Source organism: Bubalus bubalis, chromosome 20 (genome assembly GCF_019923935.1).
Source record: "Bubalus bubalis isolate 160015118507 breed Murrah chromosome 20, NDDB_SH_1, whole genome shotgun sequence".
Lineage (NCBI taxonomy): Eukaryota > Metazoa > Chordata > Mammalia > Artiodactyla > Bovidae > Bubalus > Bubalus bubalis.
In genome coordinates this window covers 56,254,706-56,278,087 of record NC_059176.1, presented here as the reverse complement: position 1 = coordinate 56,278,087, position 23,382 = coordinate 56,254,706, and the positions used below count along the sequence as shown (strand labels likewise).

The 23,382-nt window shown below is 40.5% G+C and overlaps 2 protein-coding genes across 8 annotated transcripts in view; one reads left to right on the top strand and one right to left on the bottom strand.

The window, feature by feature from the left end:
• CHD2 (chromodomain helicase DNA binding protein 2) overlaps nt 1-23,382 on the bottom strand; it is a 111,117-nt gene that overhangs the window by 72,987 nt on the left and 14,748 nt on the right. For 4 of the 7 annotated variants that reach the window (XM_006078755.4, XM_006078753.4, XM_025271306.3 and 1 more), the window contains 7 exons: nt 18,963-19,194; nt 14,904-14,990; nt 13,236-13,297; nt 6,618-6,722; nt 3,689-3,829; nt 1,976-2,109; nt 1,053-1,278 (listed from right to left, as the gene is read on the bottom strand). In XM_006078755.4, the coding sequence (XP_006078817.1) occupies nt 1,053-1,278; nt 1,976-2,109; nt 3,689-3,829; nt 6,618-6,722; nt 13,236-13,297; nt 14,904-14,990; nt 18,963-19,194 (987 nt within the window). Of the gene's footprint in view, nt 1-1,052; nt 1,279-1,975; nt 2,110-3,688; nt 3,830-6,617; nt 6,723-13,235; nt 13,298-14,903; nt 14,991-16,902; nt 17,105-18,962; nt 19,195-23,382 lie in introns of those variants that run through there. The other 3 variants (XM_006078757.4, XM_006078758.4, XM_006078756.4) reach the window with 3 other exon arrangements.
• On the top strand, nt 19,595-21,458 carry LOC102391652 (histidine triad nucleotide-binding protein 1). The gene is made up of 2 exons (XM_045163840.1): nt 19,595-19,967; nt 21,328-21,458. The coding sequence occupies exons 1-2, from the start codon at nt 19,595-19,597 to the stop codon at nt 21,456-21,458; spliced, it is 504 nt and encodes a 167-aa protein (XP_045019775.1).

The window sequence follows — 23,382 nt, the reverse complement described above, 5'->3', positions numbered from 1 at the left end:
TTGTGTGATAAATTCATGTGATCTGTGATAAATTCATATATCTTAACAGACAAGGCCAATAAAACTCAGATTATAAGAAAAGATGTCTTTTTTTCATATCTGATGGACTTTAGGAGTGATTAAATGTTGACATTTTTAGAAAACCAATTATTCTCAGTTATAAAACACCACCAGCAACTTGAAATTAAATACTACTATAACTTTCAAGGACTTTCAAAATTCTAATGATTCTTTACAAACTACCCATACCTCAGAGATATATAATTTTGTTGTTGACTCAAAGAAAAAAAGTATCTGATTTACTGAAATAGCATATTCTGCACAGTAATAAAACAGGAATTGGAACCCATTTGTCCCTATTACTAACACTAATTAACCTGATCACATGATACTGAAGTGTGTGTCTCCAGGGGGAACTTACACTTCTTATTTATTATCAGTTTAGGGGTGTGTGTATTGTAGCCCCATGTTTCTCATACAACTTGACATGTTCAAAGCTGTAAGCAAGCTAAAAACCACAAGGTGATCACAGTTTCAGAACATTCCTGTCACATCATTTCAGTAAACTGTAAAACCAAGATTCGTTTTAAGTATACCATATCCCAGAGAGTTCTAGAACACTAAACTCCTGACATCCAGGCTATGCCAGCATAACCAGAGAAAGTAACAAGGTGCTTAAGGACATGAGCCTTGGACTCAGGCTGCGGGAGTCCGGGGCCCACAGAGCTGCTCTGTAGCTCACTCTGTCAACAAGTAACACTCTGTATAAATCTCACAGGCTTACCGTAAGGACTGACAACAAGATCAGATCTGAAAAACGCCCCATAAACTCGTTGTTATTATTAAACTCTACAGACTTCCTGGCTATACATAAAAATATGTATTATCTTCAGGTCACAGTTTTATAAAAGGTAACCATGGATGCCTCCACGTTCATTCAGTTGACAGAGGCAAAATTTGATATTCTAGACAGTCATGTTCTCCACTATTTAAAAACTCTCCCTTCCCCCAGGCTGCAAGTGTATTTCTTTTATCTAGGAAAGGTAATGTACCACTGCTTGATTTCATCCTCTTTCTTCTTGAAGTTCTCTAGTTTTTTTAGACCCTTCACTTTTTGTTGCTGTAAGGACTCTTCACTCTCCCATGTGCTGTGGATATATGACCAGCCCTTCCACTTGATGAGGTACTGGACTTCGCCTTCATCCTTTTCAGGGTCAAAGTCGCTGCTAGGGTCTCCATTAGCTTCGACTGCATACACAGTGGTAGAAGCTCCAGTGGCTGAAAAAGATTCAGTTAAATTTTAAGAAGTATGAAACCAGACCCTGAAAAGCTTTCCAAATACACAGTTGTTAAAGAGTCTCTTTTTGGATGAAGTACTAAAATCCTTTATCTTCAAATATGCAGATATTCACAAACAATACAGAATGAACATGCCCAGCAATTTCAAATGTTTTCAAGATGCAAACCCAATTTTTCCCATTTAAACATTCTAAAATTTGCTGGTGAAATCAAAGAAATCTTTGTGTTCAAACACAATAAATACGGAACAGCAACATCCTTTTGTTTTGGTCCCTACTAACTCAAGCTACATACATAAAATTTGGGCCTTTCTGAGCAGAGAGAAAAAGTAATCTGCCAGCTTCCAATGGCAGGGAAGTGGCAGCAGGAACCACGTCTAGCCGCAAAGGTGGCAAGAAGCTCCTGAAGCAACGCAAGCAGCAGGCTGAGGAGATGGACAAGGAAGCAGCAGCATTCAAGCAGAAACAAGAGGAGCAGAAAGAACTCAGGGAGCTAACAGCAGAGGCCACAGGGAAGGGCCCTGGCCACAGGCGGTTAAGAAAGCTAGAAAAAGGGAAGCTGTTCCTGTGCCTAAGGCAACAGTGACCCTTAAATCCATTCCTCCTTCAACATTTGCGCTCCCTGCCCTAACGCTTGTTGCCACCTATAGCGAGAATGAAGCACTGTCTTTGCATACCTCCTTTCTTTCCCAGCCTTGAATCTAAGACCTTTTCAATAGTTTCACTATTATCCTGCTGTTCATCAACTCCTTCTCCAGTCATTTCAATGAGGTCATCTGAGTCAGTCTCAAAGTCATCGTCTTCTTTATAACTGCATGAGGAATAATGCCGAATAAATAAGAAACTATCTTTTCAGATCCAAAATCACCATATGTAAGATCATTAGGACAACCCTTTTGGCTCCAACATGGTGTTTTGCAGATCAGCCATGATAAAGTAGGCTCAAAGTTCATTTTTTTGTTCCTGCTTAAAGTATTACTGCATGTTTATAGATAGCGGCAGGAAGGCTAACTCATATTTCAAAATAAAAACTGACTAAAGTGATTTTTGTAAGCAAGACACAGAAAACTACAAGGACATTCTTATGTTTTCATTTTTTAACGACATCATTATTATGTATAAACAAGGAAACAACTACGAAGAAAGAAAATGCATAATGAAAAAAATTGCCTAATGAAAAAACTGGTTCTAAGATTAATGCATCAACCCTGCATTTTGTCTCCCAATAACAAGAATATGAAATTTAAGTCTTCAAGTCACTGAGCATGCTTCCTGGTACTAAAAATATTAAAACATAACCTTCCACCATATATTACATTAACAACAAAGGGTTTGGGAGTTACAAAAGAGAAAAACACAATGCTGGATGCAGTACAGCTAGCTATAGGAGGAAAAAGTGCTAAGCTACACATTAATATATTCAAAGCCTAGTCTTAGCTTTCAAATTGTTAACTGGATTCACTTAACAGGTTATTAATAACTTCAGGATTCAGCTTCACCATCTTTAAGTAGACCAAAAGAAAACTATGTACCCTCTAAAATGAAATTAACTGCCCTCTGACTGGTATAAAGTAAAATATGTATGTTTTGTATCTATTCCTTTATTTCATTTTCTATTAATTATTCATACACTATCATAACCTTGATAAGATTATTACATCCAAGTAACATTATATAAAGAAAGTGAAAGTCGCTCAGTCGTATCTGTTTGCGACCCCATGGACTATACAGTCCAGTGAATTCTCCAGGCCAGAACACTGGAGTGGGTAGCCTTTTCCTTCAACAGGGGATCTTCCCAACCCAGGGACAGAACCCAGGTCTTCTGCATTGCAGGCAGATTCTTTACCAGCTGAGCTACAAGGGAAGCCCAACACTATATAAGCTGAAACTCAAAGGAATTTATCTGATTGAAAGTGTAATTCAAAAGCAAGACTGCAATCCAAATGTCTTTCCTAAAAACAGTGCTATACTTTTATTTTTGTTATTTTCTTGGCCAAACCACAGCGCCTGTGGGACCTTATTTCCACAACCAGAGATCGAAACCGCACCCCATGCATTAGAAGCATGGAGTCTCAACCACTGGACTGCCAGGGAAGTCCCAAAGAATGGTATGAAATGAAGATAATGTCACTACCACTCCAGGAAACGTGAACTTGAAGTAGTTCTCTTCAGAGGAATGAAGGCTTGATATGATTTATCACTATTATTTCCATTTTCCTATTGGCCAGGACCATTCTTTTTGAAAGAACCTTTCTGAATACAATCTCAAGACACAGGTCATTATTTTCACCTGTCAAATGTCTGATCCTGGACCTATTAACAGCAAGCTCTAGCCAGTTACACTATGCCCCTTCCTCTCACTAATGAAACCCTTCCGGGACATCACCTACCTCACATTTTTAGCTGCTCTGCGGCGCGTCTGCCTTTTGGGAGCTTCATCATCTTCATCCTCATCATCAGAAGAGTCTTGCTTTTTCCTCTTTCCACGCTGAGTCTTAGGTTGCTTTTTAACACGAGGTTTGGGCACTGTTCTAAAGTGAGAAAAGGAAAAATGGCCAAGTCCTTATTTCATCATTTGGTGTCTACTTCAAATCTATATAACTGTACTGCCCAGAGCAGGGCTTACCATAGAGATTAACCAAGGGAATGTTAAGACATGAATATTCCTAGGTCCTGTTCCATGAGATTCTAGTTCATGAGAAATCTGCTTCACTAGAAACAAAACGGTTCTACTGCTGACACCCTCCAGTCATTTACAGGAGACACCGTCAACCGCTGTGACTGCAGGTCCCACACTCACGGACTTAACCAACCAGGGATCAAAAACTTATCTGGGGGGAAAAGAAGTCCACAAAGTTCCCAAATGCAAATCTTGAAACTGCTGAGCATTAGCAGCTGTTTACATAAGTATTAACATTGCAGCAGGTATTAAAAGTAATCAACAGATGACTAAAAGTACACGGGAGGAGAGGCCTAGTCTACACGGAATACAACAGCAAAGCATTTCATGTAAGGAAGGGACCTGAGCATCCGCGGATTCTGGCATCTATTTAACACAAGGCTCCTGGGACCCATCCCTGGCAAGGATGAAGGGAGGACCGCACTGGGGGTTCTCAGGCAACAACTCTCCACTGCTCCTTAGGATCGCCTGACACCACAATACACACAGCCTGTTGCTGAGGGCAGCTCTTTTCTGGGCAGTTTGGAAATATCTACCAAAGTTACTAATGTAACCATTTTACTTCTGGGAATAAGTAAAAGATACAAACAGATATAAACTGATACAGGCACAGTAAACTATTCACTGTGGTATTTGCAATAACAAAAGATTAGAAAAACTGAATGGTCATCAAGTGGGAACTAGTTCAATAAACAGAATTCTTGTTATTGTTTTTCAGCCACTAAGTTACGTCAGACTTTTCTGCAACCCATGGATTGCACCAGGCTCTCTGTCTTCTAGTACCTCCTAGAGTTTGTTCAAATTCATGCCCCTTAAATTAGTGATGCTGTCTAACCATCTCATCCTCTGTCACCCCATTCTCCTTTTGCCTTCAATCTTTCCCAGCATCAGGGTCTGAAAACAGAATACCCTGCGACCATAAAAAACAATAGAGAGGGAGTAGTTTTCTGTGCATTGGTAAGGAAAGATTTCCAAGAGAGATAATGAAAGAAAAATGCAGATGATGCATGGAATGTTATCATCTGTATAAAGAAGTAAAGGACAAGAAATAACTACACATATTTTTTCTTCCATGTACATAAAAGACACCTTGGAGACTACCTGAGAGACTGTGCCCTGCCACAGACCACGGGCACAGCTGAGGAGATCGGCCCTCTGCAGGCGGCGCCACCCCTGCAGCCAAGACGGAGGGCCACAGACTAGGAGCTCTCACAAGGAAATCAAGTACTCCAGCAGCGGCGAAAAGGTGAGAGGAGAAAGACGGTGACGGAAACTCACAATCACAGCCATCTCTTTCTCTCATACTTGCCATAACCAACACGACACAGACAGATGACCAGAGAGTCAGTAAAAGATGGGTAAAATCTAGAAGACAGACCTGGAGTGGGTTCCAGGGCTGAGAGCTGAAACTCAGATGAAAGGAGACAACACTAATGAATCTCCCTACAGGGGTGGAAGGTGAGGGGGCAGGTACAACATCCTAAGCCATGGACAGACAAATATTTCTGCTGTAAATGGCCAGAGGATAAGTATTTTTTACTTTCTCAGACAAGAGGCAAAGTTGAGGCTACCACAAAGGTACTTACCTAACAAGAGAAAATAAATTTCAACAAATATTTTACGGAAAAATTCAAAATAAAATAATAATGATCAAGTGTATTTTTTGTGATACAACATCTACTAATAAGAAGAACAGAATTCTTTTTGAAGTGATGATAGCATTTCACTTAATTAGTGTTCGAATTTAGTGTTCCTTATCACGAAACTACAAATGTTCACCAGAAGCTATACTGAGGGACTTCTCCAGTAGTCCAAGGGGTTGGACTTTGCCTTCCAATGCAGAACCCTGGTCAGGGAGCTAGGATCCCACATGCCTTGTGGTCAAAAAATACCAAAGCATAAAGCAGAAGCAATGTTGTAACAAATTCAATAAAGACTTTTAAAATGGTCCACATCACAAAAACTTTTTAAAAACAAGCTATATTGAGTTCACAGGCCACATAAAAATGGGGGGGTGGGGGGAGTGGGATTTGGCCCAAGACAACATTTGCCAACCCCTCCTAACACTGCAAGGAGAAAAATCTTCCTGGGGCCTCGTTGCCTCCTGTCTTCCTCCCCCCATCACCAATACCTTTTGTTGCCATCTGTCTGATCAGAAATTACCAGTTTCTTCCCACCTCCACCTACTTCCATCTCTGGACAGATTCTTTGCTTAATGTCAATACAGATGGTACGAACAGGGTAATAAACAGTCAAGTATGTTTCGATCAGCCAATTAAACGTAGGAAAAATTAGTTCTCCCCAAAAGAATCTGTACCCTGGTCAAATACACAGAGAGATTTTTTTTAAGAGTGGAAGATATATTTGTTCCTCATAACCAGTCCACCTGGAATATGAAACAGCAAGATTCACTCTCTACCTATGTACCGTGCAAACACACAAAATCCACAGCAGCTCAGTCATCTAATTACTTGCTAACGATGCAGATGAGCAAGAAGTTAATCAGGCATTCAGAATCCAGAGTCACAACACACTGCAGCTTGGCAACTGAGGCCCCCGTGCCAGTACTACACCGTCCTCCTCAACCTAACACAGACTGAGCTCAACCAGAGGCAGGGACGCCCAAGCACGCACGGCACCTTCTGGGGACAGGTCTTCTGGCTTTCACTGTCTGCTCTGGTTCGCTCTCTGCACTGGAGCCTTGTTCCTGTTCATCTTCCGAGAGCTCCCGTTTCCATTTTTCTCTGTGATCAAAAGCAAAGCAAAATTTTTTTTTTTTTCCTCAAAGAGTTCCTCAAGATCGTTTCGCTTGAAGAATCTGACAAAACCCATTTCAAGCAGAAGAGCAAAACAAGGCAGAACATGTATATTTTAGATATTATGCTAACAGATTAGTTTTAGCTCCAAATTTTGGTTGGGCTCCTTCCTGAGATGTGTAATACCTATTCCTATTTTGTATTTGGTATCAAAATAAATGATGAAGCTAAGGCTGTATTTTTTTTTTTAACTATTTGTTCTAAAAAAAAAAAAAATGTTGCCAATTCTCTAATATTTTATTTTTATTTACTATTATCATTGATCAGACTGAAGCTATAATATATACTAGATCAGAGGTTTTCAAATTTTAGTATGGATCAGAACTATATAAAGGATTTGCTCAAAGAGTTTTCTGGGCCACAGCCAGTTTTTGATTCAGGAGGTCTAATGTGAGGCCTAAAAATCTGAATGTTACCAAATTCAGATGATGCTGATACTACTGAGAGAGTTCTCTGAGTACTACACTAGCTATCTTCAGAATGTGTTGATTAAACAATCCCTAAAATTATGTTATCAATGATAAACCTGCCACCCACTAATTAACCTGTCCAGCTAATGAAGTAGTTTTAATAATCACTAAATACAGTAGGTGTCCTTTTGCTCGTCAAGATAACGGATGGCGTGGGAGAGCCATACCCTATAGGTGCCCTGCTATGCCCCAACAGTTTCTGAAGTTTCCTTGAAGACCAAAAAAGAAATCACAGGAACTCAGCTCATTTCCCACCTGCAGGGAAGAAGGAAGGAATACACATAATAGCAACTGGTCAAGAAACATCCAGGGAAACAAAAAACTCAACAGGCAAGAACCTGGTTTAGGATTTCTCTCTAAACAGAACAATTACCATGTGCCTCTGGGTCTCTGTATAGAAAATGAGGTTATGTTAAAGACAACTGCTGTCAAATTGCAAAGTCAAGTCAATATTCTTCATGGGAAAATAACTCAAAGTAATAGTGGAAGAACCTTTCTAAACAGTCCTACACTTGATTCAGTCGAAACACCAGGAAAGAAAATGTTCTCAAGCCTTCCATGAAAAGGCCACAGAGCACTTCCACGTACATTACTCAAGTTCTACTGGCACAAAGGCAGGCAAGTGGAGATACATCTTTGTTAAATACAAAGAATGAACCCTATCAGTCTGCCAGACAGGTAGGGCGCACTTATGGATGGTGACTGGTAAAATATTAAGGTCTGCTATTATCACCAATACCCATCCCTCCCTCTTTAAAGCAAACCATACTTTGGGCTTTGGGCACCCGCCTTATTCTCGTTTCCTAGCGCCTCATATAATAAATGTGTTCTAAAGGATCCAAGGAATAGATGGTGATGGCCAGGAGGAAAAAAGATGTCTCCAGCAGTGGGGAGACTGGCACCTAAGGATCTAGCCTTCCTTGGCCAAGACTAGAACAGTTTATTTACCCCTTAGAAGGAGCTTACACAGTCAAACTGGAGAGCAGTGGTTTCACAGGAAACAAGCTTGAAAGAACATGCACGTAAGACCTAACAGAAAGCAGATGAGATGAGAAAGATCTACAATCAAGTATTATTCGTAATTTCTATAACTCTGCCAGGAACTGAGACTGTTATATCAGAGTAGCTAACGAGGTCTGCTTCAACAATTTTAGAGACTAAAGTGGCAGTAGACACTGAGAGAATGGAGGTTGAGAGCTTTCCAGTTAAACTGCAGATCTGTAGACGTACAGATAACCAAGAGGACTTCGAATCTTCCAATATGAGAAGGTACAAAAACTTAGCCAAGCAACTGGTCCAAAGTACTCTTCCCACACAGAGGGAAAATCAAGCCCAGTGGGAACAAGCTGTTTGGTGTATGTCAACCCACATTTCTGCTATTCTCAACAGAACCTACTGAAGACCATTCCAGGAGGAGCTGAACAGTTAAGAGGGTTAAAAGGTTGAAAGGAGTTTTATATATATGTATCTGAAATTGGTGGATTATTTCAAATTTCATTTTAATTTTCAAGAATGGTGGGGGAGGGGGCAAGTTAGGACCAGCAATACTGTTAATTCTGTATAAGTGGTGAAGTGAAAAGGGCAATCAATTACTAACAGATTACTGCCCCAACCCTGGCTCTCCAACAGGTGAAACCAACATCCACCCCTCGAGTTTGCTGGCTTCTCAAATAATGTAGACTATAGGAGGAAGACTCCCTGACTAAGCCATACATTATAAGTTGGGCTACAAAGAGAAGTCTCAAATATGGGATCATGATTGAAATATTTTCCATGTTAAAGGAGACCTGAATTGCCAGATCCAGTTCTAAGAAGCCACCAGTGGGATTCCCTAAATGGGACTCAATGGAACTTTGGCCAAAATTTTGGGAACTGGGGGGGAAAAAAATACCAAGATTTGACCACTGAGGCCTCAAGGCCATATAAATAGACAGGAAAAAGTCAGAATGCAAGTTAACTAGGTATGGTTTTCTTTCTTTACTGGGAAAAAGTGGATTCCTTTTTTCTTTACTGGGAAAAATCAAATCTAAACAACTATAAAGAAGGGAATGAACAAAAGCCATTTTAAAATAAAATAAGCCTAAAATTTGGCCAAGAGCCACTGAGGCTTCCTAATTAACTGTCTTTAAGAGCTCAAAGAAGGGAACTCCTTTCTCCTCCACTTCAGAAGGCAGATAAGGAAAACAGGGAACCAACTGCTTTAACGTCACTGATTTTCAGTCGATTTTCCCAAAGAGGATGGTGTTCAGAAGCAAGTCTCAATGAAGAGGATAAGTCTGTTCTAACAAGGACTCTCTTCTGCTGTGTCACAGGACTGTGACAGACTCCTTTGCTGCACTGGCAAGGAAGAAACAACTATAATCTCAACTATAATCTCAGGAGAGTAACTTCAAATGATTAGACAAAATCATTTTTTAAATTCCAGGTGGAAAAGAGGGTTCTGGAACCACTGTTCAGTGGAGCTGAACACTACTGGGACTGCAATGAGTCAGCAGAAATCCTACCCAACATTTTACAAATTAGGACAGCATGAATAGGGACTGCCTTACCTACCTCCTGCGAAACCTCTATGCAGGTCAAGAAGCAAGTTAGAACTGGACATGGAACAACAGACTGGTTCAAACTTGGGAAAGGAGTGTGTTGGTTATATGTTGTCACCCTGCTTATCTAACTTCTATGCAGAGTACATCATGAGAAATCCAGACCGGATTAATCACAAGCTGGAATCAAGACTGTTGGGAGAAATATCAACAACCTCAGATATGCAGATGATACCACTCTAATGGCAGAAAGCAAAAAGGAACTAAAGAGCTTCTTAATGAAGGTAAAATATAGAGTGAAAAAGCTGGCTTAAAACTCAACGTTCAAAGCCAAGGTCATAGCATCCACTTCCATCACTTCATGGCAAATAGATGGGAAAAAGGTGGAAGCAGTGACAGATTTTTCTTTTCTTGGGCTCCAAAATCACTGTGGACAGTGACTGCAGCCATGAAATTAAAAGATGCTTGCTCTTTGGAAGAAAAGCTATGACAAACCTAGACAGAGTATTAAAAAGCAGAGACATCTCTCTGACAACAAAGGTCCATAGAGTCAAAGCTATGGTTTTTCCAGTAATCATGTATGGATGTGAGAGTTGGACCATAAAGAATTGCCAATTAATTAAAAGAATGTTTTCCTCCTCTAAGCTTTTAAAATGCTAATCACATGACGCCAGCAGTTAGTCCCTTCCAAGACTGTAGTCCTTAAAGTGTCAATGTCACAAAAGCAAATAAAGTCTGTGAAAGTGCTCCAGACTAATGAAAGCTGACATCCAATACAATATTTAACCTGAGACTGGATTCTGTACTGTGCGTAGAAAAATATTATAAATGACACTGTTGAGTTGAATGACCAAATTGGAATCCAAATTAGACAACGGTATTGTAGCAATGTTAAATCTATTTACCTTAAAATTGTATTTTGCTTACAAAAGAGAATATCCTTATTCTTAGAAAATACACACTTAGTATTTAGAGGTTAAAGACCATGGTTTATGAATCTTAGTCTGAAATGGCTCAGAAAAAAAACATTACCTTGTGTGTATACATAAATATATATAAAGAGAACTCTCACAATGAGAAAGCAAATGGGGCAAAAACGGTACACAGTGGTGAATCTCAGTATACAGGATTCCTTGTACTGCTCTTACCCTTAAAATTTTTCAACTCTTTGAAATTAATCCCCCCAAAAAAGTTTTAAAAATGGTTCCTTTTAAAAACTTTAAAATCTGTGAGACAATCTGCAGTGTTTTGGAAAAACATTGCCCTGTGCTAATATTTCACAATGTCCACAATGTCCAGTTCTGAAGCCCATGTGCGCACACACTAGGTCGTCCCCCTTGCTGAGACCACAGAGGGCCCAGCAGTGCCGCCTCTCGTGACCTGAGTCTCAGCACCTGCAGGACCTCCCCTAATCCATGTTACTAACTAAACCGACTCAGGAAAAGAGCTCTCCACAAACCCCAGTGCCCTCCAGCTGCCCAGAGGAGGGGGGCCCAGACAAACAGGCATGAGGAAAACCTCCGCTTACGATAAGTTCCTAAGCAAGAGCCCAGAAGTAGACAAGCAGCCTCACAGAAGACATCCCCTCTCCCTCTCCCCGACAAGAAGTGGAAAGGTTCTACTCGGGCAAAGAACGGTCACAAGGGCCTCTGAGAGCTGCCAAACTTGGGAGAGCTCTCAGGATTGAAAGGAGAGGGAAAAGCAAATACAGAAATCAGTCAAAATACCAAGTCTGATGTATTACCCAGGGGCTGAAAGCTAGAGGGATTCTCACACCCAAATAAAGCTACATAAATGAGGTGTTCAGGGACTTCCCCTAGTGGTTCAATGGTCAAGACTCTGCGCTCCCACTCCAGTGATGAAAGGTTCAATCCCTGGTCAGGGAACTAAGATCCCACATGTACAGTGGCCAAAAAATAATTAGGAGTTCAGGTTTTCAAATACAGTACATTTAGATTCCTACCAATGGACCTGCAGAATGTAGACAGACGGTGGAGGAAAAAACACATGCATGGACTTCCCAAAAAGCCTCTGAAGCCTTTAGCCTGGGAAACTGAGATCTCCTAAGCAGGCCCTGGAATAGGGATAGAGCCTTCTGAGCTGCCACGAAGCAGGGGCTTGCCTACAGTCATCATTTCTGCAACTCTAATGAAATATTTAAAACACAAATGGAAATTGTGTGCCCTCTGGGCAGGGCAAAATTAAACACTATGACTTTTCTGAGCATAGTTTCTAATAACTGTGTTAAGTTACCAGAATAAGTATTACCCTATTTTAGAGATGGGGAAATTTAAAGACTCACGTTACTGTGCCTCTGGCCAAATGCTTAAGAATTATGCTGTGCTTAGTCACTCAGTCATGTCTGACTCTTTGCAACCCAATGGACTGTATAGCCCACCAGGCTTCTCTGTCCATGGAATTCTCCAGGCCAAAACACTGGAATGGGTTCCCATGCCCTCCTCCAGGGGATCTTCCCAACCCAGGGCTCAAACCCAGGTCTCCTGCATTGCAGATGGATTCCGGATTCTTTACTGTCTGAGCCACCAGGGAAGGCCATCAATACTGGAGCAGGTAGCCTATCCCTTCTCCAAGGGATCTTTCTGACCCAGGAACTGAACTGGGGTCTTCTGCATTGCAGGCGGATTCTTTACCAGCTGAGTTTCTAGGCAAGCCCAAGTTAAGGATTACAATACTTTAAAACAGAGAAGATATAACTGAGACTCTCAACAAGAGCCAAGGACAACCGTTTACCATGAGAAACCCCTGAATTTGTGTGCAGGGTTTTGAGTATTTTTCTGAGAAGACAGGCTGTAGAATTCAGTTTGTCAAAGGGATTCATACATTCCACCCCATAAAGATTGAATTATTTCTCAAAAAAAGTCAAATTTTTTTACCATAAGTAGAGTTTTTAAAGTTTTACAATAACAAATATATAATCCATATCATAAAGGAATTTCACATTAACCTCATGAATTAAAATTTTCTTGCTTATGAACTGCCAACAGTAAAACTACACAGACACAATAAGGTATTTCATATTAAAATGGGTGTCCAATCAGTATAATTTTATCACGCCAACACAGAGAACAAATGAACAGGAAAAACAGCCAGTCTAAATGTGTTCCTTGCTTAACTGGAACAGAACACCAAATGCCTGTATGTTTGGGATTTGTGCACATTTTTAAGAAAAAAATAAAAATAATGGGGCTAATAGGGCAAATCAGATGGAATAGCTGTGGTGTGCCCTGAAAAGCAGCCCAACGTTCAAATGCCCCTGCTGCTGCAGCAGACTCAGACAGACAGGAAGCCAAGACAGCAGAGACAGAAGCAGGCTCTGGGGCCCAGGGCGCACTGCAGACACAAGGCAGGCAGGCCCGGAGACAGCCGCACGCTCCAACTCCCCAGGCAGGACCACCCCAGGGGAGACTTACTGTTTTTTCAGCTGCCTCTGGCCTCTTCTCTTTGGGCTCCCACTCTCAGACCCGCTACTTGCCTTCAGGGTGTGAGGGGGGAAAAAGATCACAGACTTTAGTTCACAGTTCTCAGGGACAACACGAACCCCGGTTCCACGATCTACTCAATGCAACATTACTCAATATGAGCTTTCAGACAGAAAGACACCTAAGCCTCTGTTTGGTGGTTTTCACTCTTTCGTTTTGAAAATTAATTTGTCTCTTACTGCTGAGTTACCTGTAACGCCAAGAAGTATTTGTTTCAGCTGGACTTCTAAGAGAACACAGTCTAATAAAATTTTGTGATGAAGGAAACATCCTGTGTCTACAGTGGCCCACTGAGCAGCCAGCAGTCACACGTGGCTGAGCCCCTGAAATGTGGCTGGTGTCACCTGGGAATGGACTTTTCATTTTACCTAATTTTACCTAATACACATTTTAAAAGACCCATGTCTAATGGCGACCATACTGGGTGCTGATACAGAATGTCTGGCATGAAAATGCCACACAACATTTAGTGTGCCTTTAAAGGTGGTGACTAAGAACCTGTTTCATTTCAGACTCAATAAAGCGCTTGTTCAGTCATGAGCCAGCAGTACTCCGCTGACAGCAGCAGAGCAAGCGATTCCAGTCACGGACATCTGAGCAGCTCTTTTCCCCAGGTGTTAAATCGGCAAGATACTCCCATTTCTGTTGGTCCTGTGACCTACCAACAATGTGTTAATTTATATACAAAAGGGAAAAGGTATATACACCATGTGCTTGGTTATAACAAACAAGGAAAAAGAAAGCTAACTAAGGGTAACCAGCTCAGAGGTCACTCAAAATAAAACAGCATAAATGCTGTGCATGTGTTATGGTCAATCACATTTTTAAAGTATACTTACTGCCCCAAACTCATTAACCTTTGGCTACTAATATTTAACTGTTATCAGTGGGACGTTACATAGTTAAGAACAGCAAAGTCCGCCAAAGAAGGCAGAGGGGACATTTCACTGAGAGACCGAAGAACACCTCTTCAGAATGTAGGCTATAAACCTAACACAGAGTTAAAACAGAGGATTTCCCCCAAAACTTCACACAAACTGAGGAAAGGTCTGATTCTATAGAGAGAACAAAATCCAATATATAACACTAGTTTTTAAAATCATCAATCTATTCAATCTCAGAAAGTAAATAGGCACTCAACATTTTATATTGCACATTAAAATGAACTCGGAAACCGAATTTTAACAATTTAGGCAAAATAATCACTTAGGCACACTCTCCCTTTCTCAGCAGAAAATCTGAAACTACTTCCATTGTCACCGGTGCTTGGTGACCCAGTTAACAAAATCTAGAATTTACAAACTCCATGCTTTAAAAAGTAAACTTCTTGCTATAATCAATTGCACTATGAGAAACAAACAAACTTCAAGGGCAGTTTTATATAACACTCCACTAAAGCACCCTCTATGACATGATTTCCTGGTAATTTTTTTTTTAAAGCCACATGTGGCTTTTCCAGCTGAATTAGGTTTAAAAAACTTGCTTTCCAGTCACTTAACTCCCATGCCTGAAGTTCATGGTAATACAAACCAGAGTCAGAAAGGATGAGGTAAGGTAAGGAGTGTGATCATATCCCCTTAAAACATTGTTTTTTCTTACCTCCTCCTTAATATTAAATCGTGATGGTTCTTGTCTGCTTCGGTTTGACCGCCTAACCCCATAAACATCAGGATATTCTTCCCACATCTGTAAAATTAACAGACTACACATGAATCTTTTTTTCTTGACCCCCATTTACTATTTACATTATTGGAACATATATTTCAATTTAAGTGAATTCAAATTTGTTTAATGAGACAATAAAGGACCATCTTTAAAAAGAATAAAGCATATTACCCTAGAACTCATTAAAGTTGTGACAATACCTCTTCGTCACTACATGGCTATTAAACTAGAAAGTACGCTGCTTACCCATTGTCAAAATATAAACTTACAGTTGAACAATATGGAGACATAAGAGAACAACTGCTTCCACTAAAATAATATTTACTTATGAATTTTAAGTCCCTAATGCTTTCAGTTTCAGCTTTGACTGCATAAGACTCATGTGAGAAACTCAAATAAAATCAATAGAGCCCCACCACCAACTTTTTGTTAAGTAAGCATCAGTTTACTTGTATATATTTAAAAATTCCTCAGGATGTGCAACATGCCAGATACAGTCAAAATTCAGTATTTCCAACATTCAGCTTTAAGTTCTCAGAACAAGACCCACTGGCACCCTGCTCCAGCACACGTCATTTTACTCTCTAACAGTATTTAACCCTTTGCCTTTAAGACCTGATTTTGGCCTCTCCTGCCTTCCAAGATGGCCTACAGTCTTTCTATGGAGTGTGTATCTTCCCAAATAATCCCCCTATTAGAATTTAAAAGACTCAAATTAACAAATCAAAAGGAAAAATACAAAAGGCCCCCCTTTTCTCCCTGCTGCTCTAAGCTGCTCTAAGGATTCACCTAACCCCCAGCCTCTATTCTTCCCACAGGTAATGGCTGATAAGTATGTTGTGTGTGAGTGAAGTCAAGTGAAAGTCATTCAGTCGTGTCCGACTCTTTGCGACCCCCTGGACTATACATATAGTCCATGGGATTCTCCAGGCCAGAATACTGGAGTGGGTAGCCTTTCCCTTCAGGGGATCTTCCCAATCCAGGGATCGAACCCAGGTCTCCCATATTGCAGGAGGATCCTTTACCAGCTGAGCCACAAGGGAAGCCCAAAAATACTGGAGTGGGTAGCCTTTCCCTTCTCCAGGGGATCTTCCCAACCCAGGAATCAAACCGCGGTCTCCTGCATCACAGGTGGATTCTTTACCAACTGAGCTATGAGGGAAGCCCATGTTGTGTGTTCTTTTAATGAAATCAATCACCTATAGGCAAAATGAATTTAAAAGATTGTGGAACACTGAAGTGAAGATGCACAACAGGGTTAAACATTTAGAAGAGATGCTTGAAAGCCAAGATTAGAAAGTTGGATTTGCCTCTGAAATATGGGAGGCAGCTACGGTCATGAAAATATTTGGAGTGAGGCAAGAGAAGCCTCGGGCTGTGGCTCATCATGAAATGTGTGGAAAGTGGATCCCTAAAAAGACAAAAATGATGAAAGACGATTCAGGAACACAATATGTCACAAAGTCAAGGGCGGACATAATCAACAGTACCTTTAAAAAAAAAAAAAAATCCCAGGAAAGTTGAAGAAAAACAACCCCTCCAAAGATAACAAGCATGCTGTTCTAGGAATAGGCATTTCAGAACGAGAAGCCATATAACCATGTAGTTCAGTGTCCTCAGTTTACAAAAGGGAAGAATCCTTAACCTTAGAATAATGTGAGTCAGAGGACAAAAGATCCAACCAAGAATTAGTAACAATCAAGCGGCAGGAAATAAAGGCAAAAAAGGCAGCAAATGTCCACAACTCGAACCAGTGGGGCAGAGAAAGGGAGGCAGCAAGAGCTTTGCTCCAGCCCTGCCAATCAACCCACATCCACCCTTTCTTGAACCTGAGAGCTATGAAGTGGCTCCACAGGAATTAGTGTTTATTAACTGGGAATGGTACTACATTAATTAGTTTTACCATTTTTAAATATGAGGCATTCAGGCTCACCTGTTGGGACTTTACTACAACACACACTGTAATGTGTACATCCTAAAATCATCTTGTGTTCCCATCTGTCCTTTTGAGGGCTGCAGCAGCTGCTGCTGCTAAGTCACATCAGTCTTGTCCGACTCCACGTGACCCCATAGACGGCAGCCCACCAGGCTCCCCCGTCCCTGGGATTCTCCAGGCAAGAACACTGGAGTGGGTTGCCATTTCCTTCTCCAATGCATGAAACTGAACAGTGAAAGTGAAGTTGCTCAGTCATGTCCAACCCCTAGCGACCTCATGGACTGCAGCCTACCAGGATCCTCCATCCATGGGATTTACCAGGCAAGAGTACTGGAGTGGGTTGCCAGTGCCTTCTCCCTTTTGAGGGCTAGTGATACCTAATTCAACTCTTCAATAAAAACTACCATGTGAAAGAGACGAGTGTACAGAAAACAAAGAGCGTTCTTTAGAAGCTCGTTTCAGAATAATTATTAAAGTCATAACCTAATCATTCTAACTGGCTAGTACATCCATCCATGTATCTATTAACTTCTTAAAATTGATCACCTTAACTTTAATATTTCTGCCTAAACCTGTACTTCCACTGTGACATGCAATCTTAATCCTGTCTCTCCTTAAATTAAGTTTTACATATATATATGTATATTACGCACACACATAGATATTTGGCCTTACAGTTGATTCCCAGAATCCCAGTCAACATGACTTTAGTAAAGTTTTAAACACCCCGTCCAAGTCGTGGTTTCTATGGCTTTCTTTACTCTCTGCAAGTAAAGAACTCTTCACTGTACAGAAGAAAGTTTAAAAAAGAGCCAAGCAAGGCCTTCTGCAGGTTAATTTCTGAGCTGAATGACACTCAGACAAGATACTCTAAGTGGTACCTTCCATACATAGGGTCTCTCTGGAATAAGTCACCTGACATGTCTCTTGTGAAGGGCCTCCACATACTGAGCAGCAACACAGCACAACCCTTGAGTGTCTGAAAGTCCCTTCTCTGGTGACGAGTTAGCTAAGAAGGAGTTTTCATTTCCCTGTCCCTAACACTACACCACCACCAGCATTCCCCAACCTCCCACCAATCCTTCAGGGCCATTTAACCTTAAGCAATGACTATACTGGGAACAGAAGAACTGAAATAACAGTTAATCTCAATTCTGCCAACAGTTAAAAGCCACTTTGTTTTTTTATTTTTTTTTTTCACTTTGTTTTTTTAATTTCAGGATTGCTGAAGCTATTCTATAGAACTTGTAGGCAATTTAAAATTGTTTGTCCTCCAGGGAAGATCTCTTGTGTGCAAACACAGATTTGTATCTTAGAGGAAAAATTGATTTCTCATAAAGCTTTCAGCATAAGACCTTTTTAAATTTCTAAAAGCAATTTTTAAATATTTCTAGTGATTCTAAACTTAATTCTCTCAAATGAGAATTTCAAAAGATCAGCTGCATCTCATGATTACCTAGACCAAGTCATTATTTTTCCCCAAAAGGAATGCATCCCAAAGTTTGGACATCAGTGAGAAATTTCTATGCAACTCAATTTTCACCTTTTTGCATTCTCTGCTCGAAAATTCTTCTGTTAGGCGAAGAATATCTACATTGCCTAGGTAAAGATAATTTCTTTTCTGTGAGGAGTACTTCTCCTTCTATTCCTTAATAAAATAAAACATCCCTTATTCTTGGACTGGAATCATCCATCAAACTACTGCATTTCACAGTCATCTGTCAATGATTTTCTCTTGTATTACTATTGTGCTAAAAAAAAATATATTTATATATATAACAATCTTTTTTAAATGCTAAAAATCAAAACAACAAAATGTCTCTCTGTCCTATATGATGGTTCATGTAATTATTAATATTCTCCTCATAGCCCTGTGTCTTAACTAGTAGAGCAGATAGCAGTCCCCATTTAGATCCAGAGACAGTGTATTATTAGGAAAGGCAGCTGCAGATGAATTTTCATTATCTAGACACACTAAGGAGCTTCCCACAGGAACGCAGAGGCCTGCGCTCTGGCCCAGGCTCGCGGCACACTTGTACTGTCAGCAAGGCCGATACCTTCTTCACATCAGCTATCCGTTCCTTCTTAGAGGCTGGTTTCTCTTTGGCTTCTGGAAGAACTGGCTGGGACTTGGAACCTGCCGATTCACTCTCAGATTCCGACTGACTCTCCGAAGATTCAGAACTACTATTTGACTCACTGCCATGGCCACTTCCTGGATCGCTGCCCTGCTCACTCTCCGACTGGCTGCCTGAGTCTGAACCCGAAGCTTCTTCAGATGCTGAATGACTTAATTAAAAAAAAAAAAAAAAAAAAGATTTAAAAAAAAAATTTAAGAACTGCCACATAAATCGGTTTTAAAAGAAAAATCCTAGCATTAATATGACAGCAGATAGTAATTTGGTAATACAAGATCAAAATTTTCAAATATACTTTTATATTATTTGCAAATAATGTCACTAGTGCCATTCTCAACATCCCTGACACCTGACAGCTACCATTTCCTGATTTACTTATATGATGCCATATGCCATATAATTATATAGATTAGCTCTTTGAAAAAATAAAAAATAAAACGGGGGATATTATTTTGTCCTTCACTCAGATGAAGAAAAACTGAAGCTTAAAAGTAGTTAACCTCCCTCCTCCTAACCTTCTCCCCGGCCGGCCGCAAGGGAGGGAGGCAGAGATGGCAGATGAGATCGCCAAGGCTCAGGTCACCCAGCCTGGCGGCGACACCATCTTCAAGAAGATCATTCGCAAGGAAATCCCAGCCAAAATTATTTATGAGGATGACCAGTGTCTTGCTTTCCATGACATTTCCCCTCAAGCACCAACACATTTTCTGGTGATACCCAAGAAACATATATCCCAGATTTCTGCAGCAGCAGATGATGAAAGTCTTCTTGGACATCTGATGATTGTTGGCAAGAAATGTGCTGCTCATCTGGGCCTGAAAAAGGGCTATCGAACGGTGGTGAATGAAGGTTCAGGTGGGTGCCAGTCTGTCTATCACGTTCTTCCCCATGCTCTTGGAGGTCGGCAGATGAACAGGAATCCTGGTTATGTATGCTATAGGGTAACTTTGCCTTCTCTATGCAGTGATCAGGTTTGCAAGTTCCAATATGCTAAACAATTTTTTTTTTGGCCCGTGTATGGAGATATTGCAAAAATAATCTTAAAAACCCATACATAATAAAAGATATTGTTGCATGGCCTTAAGATAAAATAAAAGTAGTTGAATAATTCTTGAAGATGACACAGGTAGTGTTTGAAACCAGGAACATCTGTCTGAACCCACTAAGTCTTATTTGTTCATCATTCAGCCCCTCCCTCCTTAAGACAAAGACAAAATCAAAAGGAACAAACAAAACAGCAAACAACACAGAACAAAACAAAACCAAGGCAGAGTCACTCAAACAGTAAAAATGCAATCGTTGCAACTATCCAATCAATGGCTCTCAAAAACAGGTGCAAATTAAAAACATATACACAGTAACCCCAAACCAGAACTCCTGCCCTGAAATTTCCTGCAGGTGAGTCCCAGACCTGGTAGACTTAAAAGAAAAAGATAAACAAAGAGTCTAGTCCAATAAAGACTGCCACTGGACTCCCACACAACCCCAACTTCCTCATTCCAAGCCCCCATCAGGAAAGCGCAACAGGTAAACGACAGAAGTCACACCAAAAAATAAAACAGAAGGCACGTTCTTCAATGTTAAAAAGAGAGCCAGGGGCATGGTGGCAGGAATGAGGACACTATAGAGAAGAGACCTAAATCTGATGGAGTCTACAGGAAAAAAAAAAAAGGTGGAGAGCTCCCCCAGCTCTTCTGCTTAGAAACCATCTATTCATTTAGGAGAGGCAGAGCAGAGGAGGAAGCAAGCAGCAACCCAGAACCTAAAGTAGTGCCAACACAAAGGACCTCAGGTGTAGCAACCAGAAGACAAAAGACACATGGCAGGAAAACCAGAAAGGATGTTTTAAAAAGAGCGAGGCTTTTTATCTACCACCACTCTCTTCCAAACCAGAAATGAGGTGCTACCATTTGACAGATGTGTCCAGAGAATGAACAGGACAGTACACAAGGAAGGGGCATTGACCCAAATATCCTGTGTGACCCACAGCAAGCAAAATACAGTCAGATGGACTTCAGTTGACACAAGGAAGCAATGAGAACACAGGGAGTGGGTGAGTGTCTACCTTGGGAAAGGGAGCAGAAGGGGAAAGCAACTTATCATTTGTCTGATCATGTAATAGATGCTGAGCACCTTACATGTCTATTTGACTTATATATCCACCAGCACAACACTATTAGGCATTACCACCCTCGTGTGGAGGTTGAGAGTGCTGGGCGGGAGTGAGGCAGAAATTCCACCTTAAGTGTGGCTCTAAAAAGCTCACGTTTTATTTCACCACAAGAGTTCAAAGTCCTAGAGACTCAGCCGATCAACCTGAACCCTGTAACGGTGACTCAGCATCTTCAAGGCCCCACTGTACTTACTGACTCCTGGGTCCTTGGCACAGTCAAGTTAACTAGTCCAGGTGACTAACACATCTCAACTCACTTCCTCTCCACCTGTGACCACTCAGAAGGTGCTCAGCAAGCGAGAAGAAACACGAGGAAGTGACCAGTTAGAAAGTGCAGGCTCTGGCCCTCCTGGCGTGGGTCTCCACCCTAGATCATCTCAGGCCTGCGCCCTCTCGCAACCCATGCCATCAGTCACTGCCAACGTGATGGAGACAATTTGATACCAGTTCCCACATCAGGGTACACCTGTGTCCATGAATACCTCCTTCTCTTTGAATGGCCTCATACGATGAATACATATTTAAACTGCTCCCTTATTAAAGGGACATTTACATTATTTTTAAACTGTTTCTCTTAACGAATAAGCTACAAATATCATTGACATACTTCCATATCTCTGTATTCCTGAGCAAAATATTTAGATTTTAAAATTGTTCACTATAACAAAACTATGTTTTTGTATATATGCCTCATGTGCAGCTCTATATTTGTGTTTGTGTAGGAAAGTGACCTCTGGAAATGTGAGCAGGCATACAACACCTTTCAGGTAAAACATAGCTACGTGCATAAAATCATTTTAATCACCAAACTGCTAACACTGGTTTACTCTATGGGGTGGGTTATTTGAAGTACCTTGTGGATTTCATGAATTACTTACTTGTGCAATTTAAAAATAAAAATAGTAACTCTAAAAGTCAAATCCAAGAGAAAACATCAAATTTACAACCGTATTTAATTGTGGGGGTTAAGGGAGGCAGATGTATTCTCCAGGAGTTGCCATGCCCTCCTCCAGGGGTTCTTCCCAACCCAGGGATTGAAACCAGGTCTCCCGAATTGCAGGCGGATTCTTTACCAGCTGAGCCACCAGGGACACCCAAGAATACTGGAGTCGGTAGCCTATGCCTTCTCCAGGGGAACCTCCTGACCCAGGAATCAAACCGGGGTCTCCTGCATTGCAGGCAGATTCCTTACCAGTTGAGCTACACAGGAAGCCCTCAAAAACAGTTAACTCTGAAAGTCAAACCCAAGACAAAACATGAATTTTCAACTGTATTTACTTCTGGGGGTAAAGGGAGGCAGATGTAATCAGAAAATGATATGGACAGGTTTTAGGACTGAGGCTGAGTGGTTGAGTTCATAGCTGTTTGCTATGTATCAATCTTTTTAGTCTTTCAAATTGTTCATAATAAATTCAACCGAGAGTCAAATTCAAGGCAAGGGGTGTAAGAATCCCCAATCCTACACAAAAAGAACTAAAGATATGAATGAGAGTAAGACCAAGGGTTTTTTTTTTTTTAATCATTTCTGAAACAAGTCAGATTTAAGCGACCTAAAATAATATTTGGGGGGGGGAGTTTTTTAAAATAAGCCTTAATAAAGATATAACTCAATTAATTTGCATACTACTTCTAGGAGGACAAGTTCCTAAATATAAAATTAGAAAAAGAATATTTAGGAGAAACTATAAATATTTCCACATTTAAGATACTGATGACCTAATTATTAATTCAAAGGACATGAAATTTCCTGAAATATTATGAAGATTCACTATTAATGTCTAATGATAATACAAAATACTATCAATATTAAACTGTAGCCTGAGATGCTTAGAATAGGAGATATGTAAAGTCCACGAGACTAGAAAAAAGGACAAATCAAGTTAGAGGGTAAGTAGTCTTTTAACTAAGCTTTCACCTAAATTAAAGTAATAAAATTACCTGATTTCCAATGGCATTAATAGCTAGCTATAAGGCAATGAAAAATGGAATTTGAGAATGATTATCCACCATACATACAGAATTCTCATGAAAAATAAGTTTACCTAAAAATTACACAAAACCTAAGTTGCAAACAAGTTTTGTAATTTTTGATTGAACAATCACAACAATGGAAACACAATGCATAAATAAATACAGGGAACTGAAGTCAAAACTGGGAATTGTTGG

What these genes read in the sequence shown, in the direction of transcription:
- LOC102391652 (XM_045163840.1), top strand. Translation starts at nt 19,595, where the DNA reads ATGGCAGATGAGATCGCCAAGGCTCAGGTCACCCAGCCTGGCGGCGAC. An exon ending in GCAGATGAACAGGAATCCTG is followed by an intron (nt 19,968 to 21,327) that starts GTTATGTATGCT and finishes TTTCACCACAAG; the next exon opens with AGTTCAAAGTCCTAGAGACT.